The sequence below is a fragment of the Peromyscus eremicus genome, chromosome 13 (assembly GCF_949786415.1).
Source record: "Peromyscus eremicus chromosome 13, PerEre_H2_v1, whole genome shotgun sequence".
Classification (NCBI taxonomy): Eukaryota; Metazoa; Chordata; class Mammalia; order Rodentia; family Cricetidae; genus Peromyscus; species Peromyscus eremicus.
In genome coordinates, this window is record NC_081429.1 from 20,893,770 (window position 1) to 20,910,220 (window position 16,451).

General features: G+C 45.7%; 1 protein-coding gene across 7 annotated transcripts in view; it reads left to right on the plus strand.

Moving 5' to 3' along the window:
* Positions 1-15,480, plus strand: part of Ppp4r1 (protein phosphatase 4 regulatory subunit 1) — a 54,840-nt gene extending 39,360 nt beyond the window's left edge. For all 7 annotated transcript variants that reach the window (XM_059278429.1, XM_059278423.1, XM_059278425.1 and 4 more), the window contains 9 exons: positions 3,792-3,964; positions 5,409-5,504; positions 7,432-7,617; positions 9,181-9,342; positions 10,387-10,487; positions 11,939-12,059; positions 12,149-12,283; positions 12,941-13,082; positions 14,481-15,480. In XM_059278429.1, the coding sequence (XP_059134412.1) occupies positions 3,792-3,964; positions 5,409-5,504; positions 7,432-7,617; positions 9,181-9,342; positions 10,387-10,487; positions 11,939-12,059; positions 12,149-12,283; positions 12,941-13,082; positions 14,481-14,644 (1,280 nt within the window). In that variant the 3' untranslated portion in view covers positions 14,645-15,480. The remainder of the gene's footprint in view (positions 1-3,791; positions 3,965-5,408; positions 5,505-7,431; positions 7,618-9,180; positions 9,343-10,386; positions 10,488-11,938; positions 12,060-12,148; positions 12,284-12,940; positions 13,083-14,480) is intronic.
* The last annotated feature ends 971 nt before the right edge of the window (positions 15,481-16,451 follow it).

Below are 16,451 nucleotides of genomic sequence, written 5' to 3' on the forward strand. Positions count from 1 at the left end.
CAGGAAACAAAACAAAACAACAACAAAAAATTGTAAATCCCATAACTGTAAATTTTAAGATCCAATATCACTTTTTGGATTTTTCCCCAGTGTTCCAAAAACTAAAATTTCTAAACTATCAGTTTGCTCAGTATTGAGATATCCCCCACTTTAATGCAAATAAAGTAAAATCTTAAGTAATCCTTTTAAAACAAAAACCTTCCTTTGGGTTTCTTTGTGGGGAAGATGTGCTCTCATTCTGTAGCCCAGGCTAGCCCAAGCTTGCGGCAATCTTCCTGCCTTATCGTGAGAACAGGGATTAGAGGTGTGAGACAATACTCCCAGCTAAACCTTGTTTCAACTCTGAAAACTCCCACCTGCCTGGTAAGGTAGCAGACATCTTCATTTGCTTCCATTTATTGTGATTTGTAAAGATCTCCTGTTGTAATTTTATACTTGGAAAGAATTAAATTTTATTACATCTTTGATCATTAATATTATTTTAGTTTGACTGACTTTAAAATATCTATCTGTATAGATAGATATACTTTTAAATCTAGGTCCCACAAAGGACAGAACTTATTATATTTGTCTGAGTTTGGCTTATTTTGCATACCATTATGTCTAGTTCTGACCTTAATCTTTAAGGCTCACTGGGGTGCAGTTCCTACCAATAGAAGTCATCACCCTTTTGAGTGAACAGTACTGTGAGATCTGAGAACTAACTAGCCAAGTGACTGGTGCTACAGCTGAGGTGAGAACACCCCTGCCCTCTCCTGCATCTTAAGACAGCTCAGTGATAGAGCACTCCTGAGGATTGATGAGCCAGGGTTCTCAACAGAGCTCTGTACCTTACTGTCCCTTCTTCCCTTCTATTCTCCTCAGCCCCAGAGGAGAAGAAACTAGGCATGTCCACAGCCAGTGACAGTCAAGTGTTTAATATCTTTGTTGCTTTCAGCTTTTGCTAAGATTTATTTATTTATTGTATGTGTATGAGTATGAGGGCATCAGATGTCACTATAGATGGTTGTGAGACACCACATGGTTGCTGGGAATTAAACTCAGGTCCTCTGAAAGATCAGCCTTAACAGCTGAGCCATCTCTCCAGCCCCTAGCTTTTTGTTTTATTTTATTTTTTGGTTTTTAGAGACAGGGTTTCTCTGTGCAACTGTCCTGGCTGTCCTGGATCTCGCTCTGTAGACCAGGCTGGCCTTGAACTCACAGAGATTTGCCTGCCTCCCGAGTGCTGGGATTAAAGGCGTGCTCCGCCACCTGGCTTCTAATGCTGTGCTGTAGAGCAATCCCCTTTAATCTGTCAGAAAGCATCTGTGCTTTTTTAAAGGCAGACTCTTGATCCATGACTAGAAACAAAGGTCTGACGAGCTGGGGAGACCGATACCATGCTGCCTTGTAAACGTCTGTGGACAGTAAGACAGCAGGAAGCATGCTGGCTGCTCTGGACAGTAAGACAGCAGGAAGCATGCTGGCTACTCTGAGGAGTTTCCATGTGCACATCAGGTCCCAGCTGCACAGTGTCACTTGTTCCCTTGTCTTCCTGTAGGAGTTGTCATGGCAACAAGACAGCTTTGTTAGGTGCAGTCTGAACCTTCCCGTGGTCATTGATGTTCTTTTTCCTCCTTTGACTTTTGGTCATAAGTTCAAAGTTTGCATTAGACTACAATAGGAAAAGGGAAAAACCCTTTCGTTAGCTGTGGGCACAGTAGGTTCCCCCCAAAAAGGTCGACAGAACAGATCCTGCAGGGCGAACACAGAGATGGTAGAAGACCCCTTTCTAGGAGACAGCTGTTGGTCTGCAGTCCTGACTGTCTGGGGGCACATAGGCCTTCAGGTTGGCCGTGCCTGGACGGAAAGTAGGTAGACCACTGGAGACCAGGGACCTCCCTGTGTTTTAATGCTCCGAGTTAACACTTGATTCTTGAGCAGCCATTACAGGTTTGGTTTGCGATCCCATCCCCACATGAACTTCAGCGGCACGAACCAGTTTACACATGGTATTTGTACAGTCAGCTTCGAGCACAGTTCTCTTCAGCTTTGGAAATTTGAAAGACCCCAAAGAGAGCTAAAGTGATTGTAATGATAATTACAAATTATAGCTGAATTTTTGAGAACAATGAAAATCGCCGGACTGCCCATGAATAAACACCATCATTGGCTTTATTTAGGTACTGATGGCCCACTGATAATAGAAGTCTTGTGTGTCCATGGCCAGGGGCTTAAATGCATTTAGAGGAGTGCCCCACCCCCACCCCGCCCCCAAGTAGAAATATAGTTTGTTAATAAAGAAGAATAAGAGCGGGCTAGTGAGCCGGGTCAGCTCAGCTCCCAGGCCAAGTGGTCTGCCCCAAGGCTCATGACTCTTTCTAGGTCCTTTACGTGGTGCTTGCTTCTCGAATTACTGTTTGTCCATGTAGCCCAGGGTGGGAAAGATGTCTTTTTATCAACTGGCTTTTTCGTCTTTTTAAAGTTTTCTCTTTATTTTTTGACAGTTTCTTGCATATATACAACATTGTGATTATATTCACCACGCCCCATTACTGTCTACTGTCCCTTTACTTATCCCCCTATACCCTATCTTTCCACCTAGTCCCCCAGCGGCCACACCATTAAAGAAAGATGACAACCCTCGTCCAGGAGAGGCGTGGTCTCACGAGCATCCTTCTGTCCATGATGGACTGTTCAGGGTCCCTGCTGTGTTCAGTTACAGTAGCCATCCGTATCTGGGTATCTGGGTGACTGTTTCATAGCACCTTGCCCTATCCTTTGTCTCCTCACACCCCTGCCATAGTTTGGGAGGATAGCATAAATGGCCAGTGTAAGGCTGAGCGGCCAGCAGCCACGAGAGTTGGCACTGACCTCTGCAAAAAGAAACGTCTCTGTCCAAGTCAGGAAATTCTATAAATGCTGTCACATACGAATAGGTTGTTTTAAGCAATAAATTTGAATTTTAAATGTCTTATTTTATATGTGCAAGGGGAATGTTACTTGAAATAAATGTTAGCTCTGTGTGTGTGTGTGTGTGTGTGTGTGTGTGTGTGTGTGTGTGTGTGTGTAAATTTCTCATTTATTGGGTGAGGAAGAGAATTCCTTTTTTTTAAATTTATTTTTTTATTTACATTGGTATTTTGCCTGCATGTGTGTTTGTGTGAGGGTGTCAGATGTTGGAGTTAAAGACAGCTGTGAGCTGCCATGTGGGTGCTGGGATTTGAACCTGGGCCCCTCTGGAAGAGCAGTCAGTGCTCTTACCCACTGAGCCATCTCTCCAGCCCTAAGAATTCCTTTTTAATTTGAATTTTCTGTATAAGGAAAGCAATATTAATTGTCAGATTTGGTAACTAGTGCTTTGCTAAGTTGTTTTGGCTTTGTTCAAGTCAGACAATATTCTTGGGATTCCGGTGTTTGGAACAAACTATAGTAATTTCAATATCAAAAAGGAATAGTGAACTGGGATAAAATGGATGTTTAAATTACCTGCTATCCCTTTATGTTGGCAGGTTTCCGTAACTGCCTTTCTGCTAGAGTAGGTTAATGAGTCGGACTGGTCAGCTTGGTCTGTAAACTACCGAAACTGACCCCCGTGGTAACCTGGAGGGGCCTCCAGCAGCTAGACAGCGTAATGCCGCCGTTTTCTGCTTGTGCTCTTGAAGGACTAACGATCGATCTGCCGCAGGAGTTTCCTCGGCGTTTTGATTTGACGGCAGTGTCCGAAGCCGTGGTGCACAGTAACAGAGAAGCCAGCGGCGGCAAAGGCCGGCCCGTGTCGCTGCCCCCCTCACGGTCTCCTTTGCCCACAGCACAGGTGGAGGTGTTGTCGGCTGCACTGCGAGCTTCCAGCCTGGACGCCCACGAAGAGGCCAGCAGTGGAGAACACCGCAGCGAGCCCCAGGATGAGCTGGGTGTCAGTGAGCTGCCAGACTGTAACGCAGATCAGGACACTTCCGTGCCTTTAATCAGCGCTGCTGAGGAGGTAAGAAGCTCAGTGGTGTTCACCAAGTGAGCTGTGTGAACATGCAGTCTGCTTGGGGACAGCTGTGACCAACGTCTAGTTAGTGAGTTCTAGATTGTGGTTCATTTTCTGGCTTTTCCTTTGGCATAAAGTAAAAGTAACTATTCTCACCACATCCTGTCCTCGTGACTGCAGTGTCACTTTAAAGGCTCCAAGCAGTCAACCCCAGGCCTGTCTCGGTGACCATCTCAGACGAGTGGGTGTTAATGTAGCTCACTGCAGTGAAATAGTCTTACTGGAAACAAAGCCCTTTATCAAGAATAATTAACTCTTCCCTTTTCTTTTTGGAGAGGCGCTTTGTTTCTGATCGGACCATTTCACTGCAGCAAGCAACACAGTATTCTGAGCGGAAGATCGGGACTTGAGGCCGTGTTGCGGAGGGCTGTGGCATTGTCTGGACTCGAGTGTGAGGGTGGGTACTGTTCCTAGCATTGTCTTTGCTGCATCCATGTAGCTGTTCACATGATCCTGCCCTGGTGTCCTGCATTTCCCTCAAGCCAGAGTCACGTAGCCTGTTTCTTCTCTCTTGTTTATAGACACAGAGAAGGAGCGGCACTCGTTGCCAGAATGCAGTGTGCAACCCTAGCAGCTTAAGTGTTAGCCCTCAGGGGAGAGTCGCACAGTACCAGGGGGCCGAGTGAGTTCTTAGTGCTTTAGTGCATTTCTGGTTGTGTTGATGGCATCGGATGCAGTTGGAAATATGTACCGTACTTGTGCTTTGGAGAGAAACCCTGACTGTGTAGTGGAGATTCAACTGCTGTGATACATATGCATTGTAGAGTGGGTTTTGTGTTTGTTTGTGTCGGGGCGTAGCTGTTAAAAGCAGCTACTGGTAAAGTCAGTTATTAAAAACCATGAATAGAAATAGTAGAAAAACTGCATAATACCGTTGGCCTCTAAGAGAGTTGACTGAAAGAACCCTCCCAATATAAATGAGCAGATGAATTTTTCCTTTCTTATGAATTATTTTTTTAGATTTATTTAATGTGTCTGAGTGTTCTGCCTGCTTGTATGTGTGTGCACCATGTGCATGCCTGGTGCCCACAGAGGTCAGAAGAGGGCATCGGATCTCCTAGAACTGGAGTTACAGAGGGTTGTGAGTCACCACGTGGGTGCTCGGGATTGAATCCAGATCCTCTGCAGGAATAAGTGCTCCTGACCATTGAGCCTCATAAACTTGGATTTCTCTAAAGCTCATTGGCGCACATTTAACAGTTATTCCTTGGTTTAAAGCAGAGGACTTCTTAGGAGGCCGTAAGCATGTTTATAAACATGTAAAGCCTAAAGAATTCTCTGTACCTTATCTTTTGACAGTTGTGAGTGGTAAGTAACCCAGTGAGAAAGGTTAATAAGGGAGGAAGGTTCCGGGCAGGGCAGTTCTTGAAGTAGATTTTTCTCCTAACAGAGTATGGACGCCACTCCTCACTATGTCCATGGAGGTTCGGACGTGATCGCCAGTGGTGGCTTCAGCCCTGATGAAGAGAGGAGATCCAAAGTGCAAGTGAGTGGCAGACATGTGCTGTCTGAGCTCTTACCACACCTCCTGCCCGCTTCTGACCTCCCTCATCTTCTTGTGTGGTGGGTGCTGTCCATCACGTGTGACTGGCAGAGCTAACACAAAGCACATACTTCCCCGGTCACATCTTCTGCTAAGTCCTGGTGTTCATAGGGGTGTAGAAATGAAGGTCTGTGCCCTTTTTATCTTGAGATAAATAGAGTCGTCTATTTATGCTCCTTAGGTGTTTTCCTCATGGCTGAGTTGCTAAGAATTACACAGTCTAGCTCCATGGAGGAGATGTGAATGGGAAGATCTGCCCAGAGCCAATAGGAACTGATTGATACTAAGTTGCATTCCAGCTCTAGAGATTTTATTAGCCTTGCTTTGTTTGGTTCTGTAGTCAGAGTCTCACTGTATAGCCCAGGCTACCCTCATACTTACACCTCATAACATCACAGATATGTAAATACAGGGTGTGTCTCACCTTGTCCTTCTTTCCTGAGTGGAAATGGACCTTGGCAGTCTTCCCGGGAGCAGGTCGGAACCCCCTAGCATGACGGTGCCACCCAGTCTCCATAGGTGCCTGTGGGTCCCTGCAGACACAGACTCCCAGGACTCTTATTGTAACATCTGTGTGCTGTTGGCCTCTGGGAGGTGTTATTACAAGTAGACTCTTAGGTCCAACAGTCTGGTCATCATTGCGTTTTTTATTTAAAATAGAATCATATGCGTCCTGTTTGTTTCACACCTATACTGTAAAAATATTTTAAAGTCAGTTCACATAGACCATCTTACTCTTTTAGTAAATTTCTTATGTTTACATGCAACATAGTTGAAAGGGAAAGACTGTATGTACATTTTCCCTCAAAATCTCCAGATGTGTGCGCTCTGGTTTTTTAAATTTCTATAGAAGGAATATGGCTTTATTTTTATTTTTTTTTTTTCAGTTTGTTTTCTTAAAACAAGGTCTCACTATGTAGCTCTGGCTGGCCTCAAACTCAGATCCGCCTGCTTCTGCCTCCTGGGTGCTGGGATTAAAGATGTGCATGGCCATGCCCAGCTCTATAGAATTTCCATAGAAGGAATATGGCGTAACCTTTCTTCCCGTTTATTTGGACATAGTTCTGGTACATACATATAGCCCAGGCTGGCTTCGGAATTGATCCTCCTGCCTCAGCCCCCAGAGTTGTGGGGTTACAGGCACAGAGTGCCATGCCCTTGCTAGGAAGCATGTTGGGAATCATATCACAGCAGAAGCTCATAAGGAACTGCCACAGCCTTGCTTGTGATGTGTCTTTTCAACTTAGTAATTAACTCTGGCTTTAACCTGTTTTAAGCTTGTTTGTTTATATGTACATATGCATACATAGGTACATTTGCCCTTTTTTGTGACATGTGGTGTTTGTGTGCATGTGTATGGAGGTCACAGGCTAATGTTGGTATCTTCTCAGTCACTCCCAGCCTCTTTATTTTATTATTTCATGTGTATGGGTGTTTTGCCTGTGTGTCCATGTGTGCACCATGTGTTTGCCTGGTGCCCGAGGAGGCTGAAGAGGACATCAGATCCCTGAAGCTGAAGTTACAGGTGGTTGTGAGTCACTGTGTGGGTGCTGGGATCTGAGCCCGGGTCCTTTGCAAGAGCAACCAGTGCTTTTAACCACTGGTCCATTTCTCCAGCCCCCCAACTTTATTTTTTGAGACAAGGCCTTTTGCTGAACCTGGAGCTCAGCAATCCAGCCAGCAAGCTGCAGGAATCCTTCCCTTCCATCTCCTCAGCCTCATGGATCTAGTTCTTAATCTCGGTCACTACATATTTCATTTTTTGACATTAATATTGCTATATTTTAAAGTTAACTTGTCACATTTCTGTCTAACCTGCTGAAAACGTATCTAAGTGTTCCAATGTGCCGTCATCTCTCTTCTTGGTTAGGATGTTGTACCACAAGCACTGTTAGATCAGTACTTGTCAATGACCGATCCCTCTCGAGCACAGACAGTTGACACTGAGATCGCGAAGCACTGTGCGTACAGTCTGCCGGGTGTGGCCCTGACTCTCGGCAGGCAGAACTGGCACTGCTTGAGAGAGACGTACGAGACCCTGGCATCAGACATGCAGGTGAGTGAGTGTGACCGAGAGTGAGTGTGTGAGTGTGGAGGTGCTGTCGTGCTTGGCTTCCCAAGTCTCAAGAATTGTATGTCGTCCTAGCTAGCATGGGCTTGCGTTCCAGCCAAAGGCTTAAAGCAGTAGAAGCTGGTCTCCTAGTCAGACGTGTGTTGTCTACTCTATAGCAGATTCACTTGAGACTAACAGATGGCATCTCCCCCTAAAAGTCCTCTTCTAAGTGCTGCTTTGGTTCTTACACTAACTTGGTTTTTCACACCTTAATAGAACTGTATAGTAGACCTAAGTTTTGGTGCCTGGGTGCCCAGAGCATTGACATGCACACATCCCAGAGCACATGGGTGTATACTGTTGACCTAGGGGGTTGTGTGTGGACATCTCTTTCTAGGCTTTGACTTCATTTCCTCTTGTTCAGTCTGATTTCTGTGTGCCAAAAATTTGACCCTCTTGCCCCTTATCCATCCCAGGAAACAAACCAAAACCAAAAAGCCAATAATAAAAAGCCTGTTCTTTTAGTGCAATTCTTATTTCTTATAAAGAAAACAGTTGTTGGACTAGTTCCCAAACATAGTAAATATAGTGGTTATACCCATTCAGGGCACAAGTGCTGTTGACTCAGCAGGACAGAACCCTCCTGTGACACAGGCTCCTCAAGCTTGTTAACAGCGGCTCTGGTCGGAACCAGAGAGCCCCATTTTCCATCACGGAAATTCTACCATCCGCAGTTTTCAATCTCTAGTCTGCAGAATTCTATGGTGCCCTTACATGGCCTTTTCTTTCTGTCCCTGTCCTCCACAGTTGTCTCTTTCATGGTGAGCTAGAGTACACAGGTTTACCGTGTATGTGTGCATGTGCGACACACACAGAAATCTTTTATTCTTGTGTTTCTTAAATTGCCAGTTGTGCACAAACAGGTTTTGGGTTTTATCCAAGATAACGCAGCACAGACTCGGAAGGGAAGGAAGCATTGTGTAGGGCAGCAGAGGGGAAGGTTGTACAGTGGACATCAACAGATCAAAGAGCTAGGGAAGTTTACTAGGGATTCCCAAACATTCCCAAACATTTTTTTCTTTATAAGTGAAAGGGAAACAGTAAGTGCCATACAGAGATTGGAAATTTTTGTCACAACTTTTGACATAGTAGTATCTGTTAATTCTATTCTGATGTAATTTGTTGTTTTGGTGGGGGGGGTCGTTTTGTTTTTGAGACAAGGTCTCACTATGTAGCCCTGGGTGGTTTGGGACTCTGAATTCTAGGCCAATCTGGTCTACATACAGAGATCTAACTGCCTCTGACTCCCAAGTGCTGGGATTAAAGGCGTGATGTGTGTGTGTGTGTGTGTGTGTGTGTGTGTGTGTAGATCAGAGAACCCTCTGGATTCAGCTCTCTTGCCAACTGTGGGATCCGTGAATCATACACAGCTTACCTTGCTGTGCACAAGTGTATCTACCTGCTGTTGAGCCACCTCACTGGCCCTGGTTGAATTTTTTGAGGTTAATAACATTTAAATTACACATCACTTTGTTTCCATTTCTAACAGAGTTTTTATTTCTACAGTGGAAAGTTCGAAGGACGCTAGCGTTCTCCATCCATGAGCTTGCGGTTATTCTTGGAGATCAGCTGACAGCTGCAGATCTGGTTCCAATTTTTAATGGGTTTTTAAAAGACCTTGATGAAGTCAGGATAGGTGTTCTTAAACACTTGCATGACTTTCTGAAGGTAACTTTTAAATCCTTTTGCATAAAAATGTGCTAAAAGTCTACTCTAAGCCTACATTCCTTTTTCTCTCTTGCTTTTCTTTTTTCTTCTTTTGTGCTAGCAATATTTTTATGTTTCTTTTAAGACAGTTTATCTGTGTAGCCTTGGCTGCCCTAGAACTCATTCTGTAGACTAGGCTGACCTTGAACTCCCAGGATTTAGCTGCTTCAGCCTCCCAAGTACTGAGACTAAAGGCGTGTGCCACGACTGCCTGGCTGTTTCTGTTTCTTACTAAAGAGATACAGCCATGAAGTTTCTGTTGGATCGTAACGCATTCCAAATGTGTTGCACTCAGGGATAACATGATGTTGACACCTTTCCATTGTGGTATTAAGTTGATCACTTCACGTGGGGTCTACTCAGTTTCCTGGAGAATTGGCCATTTCATGGGAGTTAGTGAGAAATTGGAGAGACAAGCTTTGAGTTCTGTGGGTGTCTTATCCTTAGTCTGTTATTCCTACAGCCACAGAGGAGTCTGATGTGTGTGTGCACCGCACATGTGTGCAGAGCCTGTGGTGGTCAGAAGGAGCGCTGATGCCCCGGAACCAGAGTCACGGTCATGTGGCTGCTGGAAACAACCTAGGCCCGCAGCAGAGCTCTGAGTGCTCCTAACCACTGAGCTGTCTTCTCTCAGGCCCCCAAAACCCATTTTAAAACAAGGGCTGGGGAGGTGGCTGCTGCACTTGCTGTAAAAGCAAAAGACATGAGTTCAAACTCCAGGTACCCACGTCTGTAACCGCGTGATGGGTTATGGAGATGGGCAGGTCACAGGTGGTGACTGGCCAGCCAGCCTAGCCACAAAGGCAGGTTTGGTGAGAGACACTGACTTCAGTAAACTAGAAGAAAGGAAAAACTAGAGCAGTTAATGACCCACGATGTTCTCTTCTGGCCCCCACGTGACTGTACCTGCACGCACATTTCTTTACCGTGGTATTCAGTCTAATAAAGAAATAACGCCTGTGCCTTGTCCTAGTTAAATAAAAATGTTTCCTTTCGTTACCGCAGCTTCTTCACATTGATAAGAGAAGAGAGTACCTTTATCAACTCCAGGAGTTTCTGGTGACGGATAACAGTAGGAATTGGCGATTTCGTGCAGAACTGGCAGAGTAAGTGCTAACTGTTGACGCTGTCTTGCAGGGGTAGGTTTATCTCCACTTGCCCTTTGCACAGTCTTCCTGGCCTTGTGCACCTCGGAGCTTGTCTCAGGTTCTGTGCCTTCATCATTCTCATCATGCCTGCCTTACTGCCCTGCTCCCCTGAGCTGGGTATTAATAAATCTACTTGTATCCGTTCACAGGGTGCTGTCTGTGCACTGTGGCCTGCCGCTGTCACTCAGGACACGGTGCCTTTCCTCAGGGTAGCCTGGGTGCCAGCTGACTTTTTTCTAGTGTTCTGTTCCATCCTCAGCTCCCCCCGTCCCTGTACTCGTAGACAGCCACTCCTCCCGGTTCTGCCTTAGTCAGACCTTTGGCATCTAGGCTTTCTCAGAGGCTGTCCCCTCCCCTGACACCCAGTTTAGTCTGTGCCTGTGTTGAGTCTTGTGCAGGTTTTCTCCAGTAGCAGGATGTTTGTTTGGTATCAGAAGGCGGCCGTAATTTCAATGTTTCATTTTATGCATGTCAGTGTTTTGTCTTCATGTGGTATCTGTGCACCACACGTGTGCCAGCTGGAGTTACAGGTGGTTGTGAGCTGTCTGGTCACTGGCTGCAGCTTGAGCTGGGTTTTCTCAATTGCTTGGCACACTCTATCCCCTGAGGTGACACCTTGTGTCCCCTTGGGGCTTGCCTCTGTGGGAATTAATGTCAGGAGAGGACTTGTTAATCCCGTTGCCCATAGCAAGTGCCCTGAAGATTGAGAAGGTCCTGTCCTGACCCATGTGTGGGCTAGCACTGCTGCAGCTCTCCACTGAGCTCATTCGTGCCTCTGTGTAGTCTCAGAACCTTCTAGCAGTGGTTCTCAACCTTCCTAATGCCGCGACCCTTTAGTACAGTTCATGTTGTAACGACCCCCAACCATAAAAGTACCTTCGTTGCTGCTTCAGAACTAATTTTGCTACTGTTATGAATTGTAATGTAAATGTCTGATACGCAGAATGGTCTTAGGCAACCCCTGTTGTGACCCCCCAGAGGGGTCACAAACCCACAGGTTGAGAATTACGGTTCTCAACCAATGAAATGGGGAAACCATGCATAATGTTCCAGTGAACAGACAAGGAAAATGCTTTGTTCTATCTCCATTGCTGAATGCTTTTTAGTTTATTTTGTTGATGCTGTAACAAAATACCTGACGCTGGGTGAAATGTACAAGAAACTGCTTGTTTGGCATACAATGCTGGTGCTGGAAGTGGAAATGATCTACTGCTTCGATCCTCAACACAGGAGAAAAAAAGCCCAGTTTTTCTGGACGTGTTAAAGTCCCCTTCTGTGTATACCAGGAGAGCCTAGAGGTTGCTCTGCACAGAAGCCTACTTGATCAGAGCTACAGCACAATTAACCTGTTGTGTTATTTCTAAACCTTGGTTGGATTTAATTTTTTTTTGTCATTTATATCTTTGTAGACAGCTGATTTTACTTCTAGAATTATATAGTCCCAGAGATGTTTATGATTACTTGCGTCCCATTGCTCTGAATCTGTGTGCAGACAAAGTTTCTTCCGTCCGTTGGATTTCCTACAAGTTGGTATGTTTGAGCTTGTTGGCCTTCCCATCATTGCTGTCCAGTCGCAGGACTGATGGATGGAAGCCGGCCTTACCTTCTGCTTCCTTTAGGTCAGTGAAATGGTGAAGAAACTCCACACAGCCACACCCCCGACATTTGGAGTCGATCTCATCAATGAGCTGGTAGAGAATTTTGGCAGGTGTCCAAAATGGTCTGGTCGGCAAGCCTTTGTCTTTGTCTGCCAGGTAAGAAAGACCTGGGACGCCTACTCCAAGTTCTCTGTCCCACCTCTCTCCAGCCTCCCCCCTCAGTCACAAGGAACTGAAGTCACTCTCTGTCATGAGGTTGCATGCTTCTCAAAGTTAGGCATCTGTCTGGTTCATTCAGCCAGTTGGCGTACCCACGTGGGCCACCGCACTCCATACACACCTCACAGTGCACACCAGAGTGCAGGCTGGAAATCAAGGTGGACTCTGCAGAGTTTAAAACTGCAGTCAAGCCTGGTGGATGGCACACTACCTGTAGTCTCAGCACTTGAGGAGTAGATGCAGGAGGATCATGAGCTCCTAATGACCCACATGAAATGGGGGAAGGTAGCTGAGGGACAGACAAAGTCAAACTGGTGAGAAGCCCGGAACTCAAGATAAAGGAAAGGTTCTGACTGCTGTTACCAGCACCAAGGGCAGGGGCAGCATTTCCCGATTGGAATGTCATCACCGTACTGAAGCATGAGCTGGCATCTTACCTAGCGTGTACAGTACACATGTATGACTGGTTTGGGTTGTGAGTTCCCATGCACCTGGAATCCTGCTCTAAGCACGGACACTAAAGTCCATAGCACTTGAGTTGTCACTCGGGTTCTGTCCTGTATGATGGTTTGGGCACTCACTTCTTTCCACCAGACTGTCATTGAAGATGACTGCCTCCCCATGGACCAGTTTGCTGTGCACCTGATGCCACACTTGCTGACCTTGGCCAACGACAGGGTTCCAAATGTTAGGGTGCTGCTTGCAAAAACACTTCGACAGACTCTACTAGAGAAAGGTGGGTGGCGGCCGATGGGCCATGTGTGGGCAGGAGGAAGAGTTCATGATGGTTCGTTTTCTCCAGGGTACAGACACTAAAAGGTCTTTAAGATACTGGTGTGTGGTAGAAATTTCTTTGATCCTGGACATAGGGTGTTTTTGTAACTTAAGAGTTGTAAAGATGGTGTTTGGGGAGGTAGCTCAGTCTGCTTTGCTCTGCAGGCCTGAGGATCTGCATTGGATTCCAGAGCCTGTATAGAGCGGGGTGTGTGCAGATGCTCCAGTGCTTCAAGGCAAGAGCTCTGGAACTTGCTGTCCACCCAGTCTAGACAAGCTTAAGGTTCAGTGAGAACCCGTCTCAAAATACAAGGGGTGGAATGCAATGAAGGAAAAACATTCAGCTCCACCTTCTGACCTCCACACACGTGCACCTGTACATAGCCACACAGACACATAAGAATTTTGCGTGTGTATGAATGTATTAATAATTTGAATAATGGGAGGCAGTCAGACTAGTTCCCCAGGTTGCTGCCGAGCCTGAAGACCTGAGTTCAACCCCCATGACCCACAGGATAAAAGAGCATCAACTCCCCAAAGTTGTTCTCTGACCTCCATGTATACCAAGGATTGCACACGCACACACATGACTCTGAAGACACTGCCTGGAGTCAGCTGCCAGGCATTTCAGCTGAGGGTCAAGGAGGTCCGTCTCTTCTCTTCTCTTCGTTCATAAGGCAGAAGACACAGGCACCCTGTAGTATTTGTTTGTTGGTTTGGGTACTGTGACTGCCTTCTCCAAATGCCACATAAAGTTGACTAAGTACAGAAGAAACTTGTAATAAACCTCACAGAATAAGAAGAAATCAGAGCTGGGCGGCGGTGGCGCACGCCTTTAATCCCAGCACTCGGGAGGCAGAGCCAGGTGCATCTCTGTGAGTTCAAGGCCAGCCTGGTCTACAAAGCGAGTTCTAGGAAAGGTGCAAAGCTACACAGAGAAACCCTGTCTTGGAAAAAAAAAAACAAAAAAAGGGATAAATTAGTTCTGCTTTTCTTTGCTATTTGTATACATTTTTTAAATGACTAAAGAAATTTGGTGCTTTTTTTTTCCCCTCAGAAAAAGTGTGCATATAGTTTTCCTTTTCTGAGGTAATATCTAAAAATATTTGTCACTTTAATAAGCATGAGCTTATTCACTACCAAGAGATTTGTCTATCATAAAAACAGTAAATCTCATTCTCTTTGGATTCTAGTGCTTTTTTTCCTGCAACAAATGAGCTTGCAAACTGAGTCACATGATGGTTATGTTTATGCTTGCAAAAAGCTGTATTTATTAGACAGTGAGCTTTTTAGACCTGACAGACTATACTTGCTCCAAAATGTCAAGACTAACCTTGCGTGCTGCACATGTCCTTTCCAGAATACTTCTTAGCGTCTGCCAGCTGTCATCAGGAGGCCGTGGAACAGACAATCATGGCCCTTCAGATGGATCGAGACAGTGATGTCAAGTACTTTGCAAGCATCCACCCGTCCAGCACCAAAATCTCTGAAGATGCAGTGAGCACAGCTTCCTCAACATACTGAGACCCACTGGAACCGTGGTGTCCTTCCTGCTTCTACCAGAGCCAGGCTTGACTGCCCTGCACCAGTCTGGGACAGCTGTGGGGGGACCTTCCTCCTGCCAACTCACTCGCAGGTGCAAGTTGCCTACTCCCATTACCAGTGGTTCTAAGAGTCAAGAGAAAGTAAACACTATTATCTTATCTTGACTTAAGGGAAAGTAATTTCTCAGAGGATTATAATTGTCACCAAAGCCTTAACTCGTTCCTTCATCTTCTGACTGAATGACTTGAATTGGCAGCCTTTTCCCTTCAGAAAGGAGGAGGTTCCCAGAGACCTGCACTGCTTTCTCCTGGTTTTATTTAATGGCTGATAAATGAGATTCTCACGGCCAGAAGGTGGATGTGCACCGGATGGGAAAGACCTTCAGTATTAGCCTAAGCATTCCTTACAGGTGCGGAGCCTCCTCAAGCTCCTTGGCTGCCCTGGCCGGCCTAAGTGTGAATAGTTCTTGGCATACATAATGACAACGGAGATTTTTTTCTCCCAAGGGCTTGATGTTAACACTAAATAGAACCTGCTTTTGACTCCTCTTGCAGCACATTGCTGTACACACTTACAGAATGTTTGCAGAGTCTCTCTCTCCTGATTGTTTTCATGCTGGTCATGACCTGAAGGAAATTTCTCAGCACGGATATTGTGTCAGGTGTTTTAACTTGATCATGGTCAGCTCTGAGGTGCAACCTTTTCGTCCCATGCTGCACACACCTGTGACCACTCTGGGGCGTGCAGCCTTAATCATGCTGTTAGAACTGTTGTGGTACAAGTTCCAAATAAAATTTATTAATAGGATCTATAAAGAGATACCACCACTTTGTTTTCTAAATGTCTACAGATAAATGTAATATGTGGCCTGTATTACTTAGCATAAGATGGGGGAAAGATTAAAATATTTGTCTTTACCTAGCTCAGTAGTCTCTTTGGAACCCGCCAGGTGTTCATTGGTCAGTCCTACTCTTGGCAGACAGCAGCAGCCTAAAGACCAGGGAGACTGTGGTCAGCAGGCTGCTCCTGAAACGTAGACAAACATCTCCGAGTCTCGATTTCCTCCTCTGTAAGATGGGAACTCGTAAAAACCCGTTTTCCACAGGACTGTGCAATTGCATGAGATCGTGCAAAGGCACCGAGTGCTGCCACGCAGATGTAGTTGTTTTGGTGTGCAATCCCCGTCAGCCTTGCGGTGCCTCCCGAGTGCTGGTTACTCATGCTGCCAGGAAATGGTATCCGAAGACAGGCTGCTTCCATGTAAACTCCACAGATAGGCCTGTGCACTCAAAATGCCACACTGTCAAGGTGTTGAAATGGCCAAGAAATCCACATTGACATGCTGCAGGGGGAGTAGGTGAGCCAGGGCAGTAATGCTCTGGGTGTTGGGCCTCACAGACTTGTGAAGACAGTGGCAGCTATATTGGGGGAGGGGGGTAGCCCCAACTTCAGAAGTTCATGTTCTACAGGAATCCACTTTTGCCCCTCAGAACTTCAGTTCTGTAAATGATGCTGACAGCTGCAGCTTTTAAAAACAGTACTTTAGGGTAAGGAATCTCAATCTGTGATGTGTTAGAGCACGGTATAAAAGGTGCAGCTTCCCGCTGCTTAATATCCTACTGGGGCATTCCTCTAGACCCTATATTACTTTAGAGCTCAGTGTGGTCAGTGAAAACAGACCCCTGCGTTGTTCAGCAACCTTAACATAGGGCATGCATGCAAAAGCCTTCCTGGTTTGATTAATATCTAGTGAATTCAAAATAAGAAAAAGGATCTCCATTGCTGG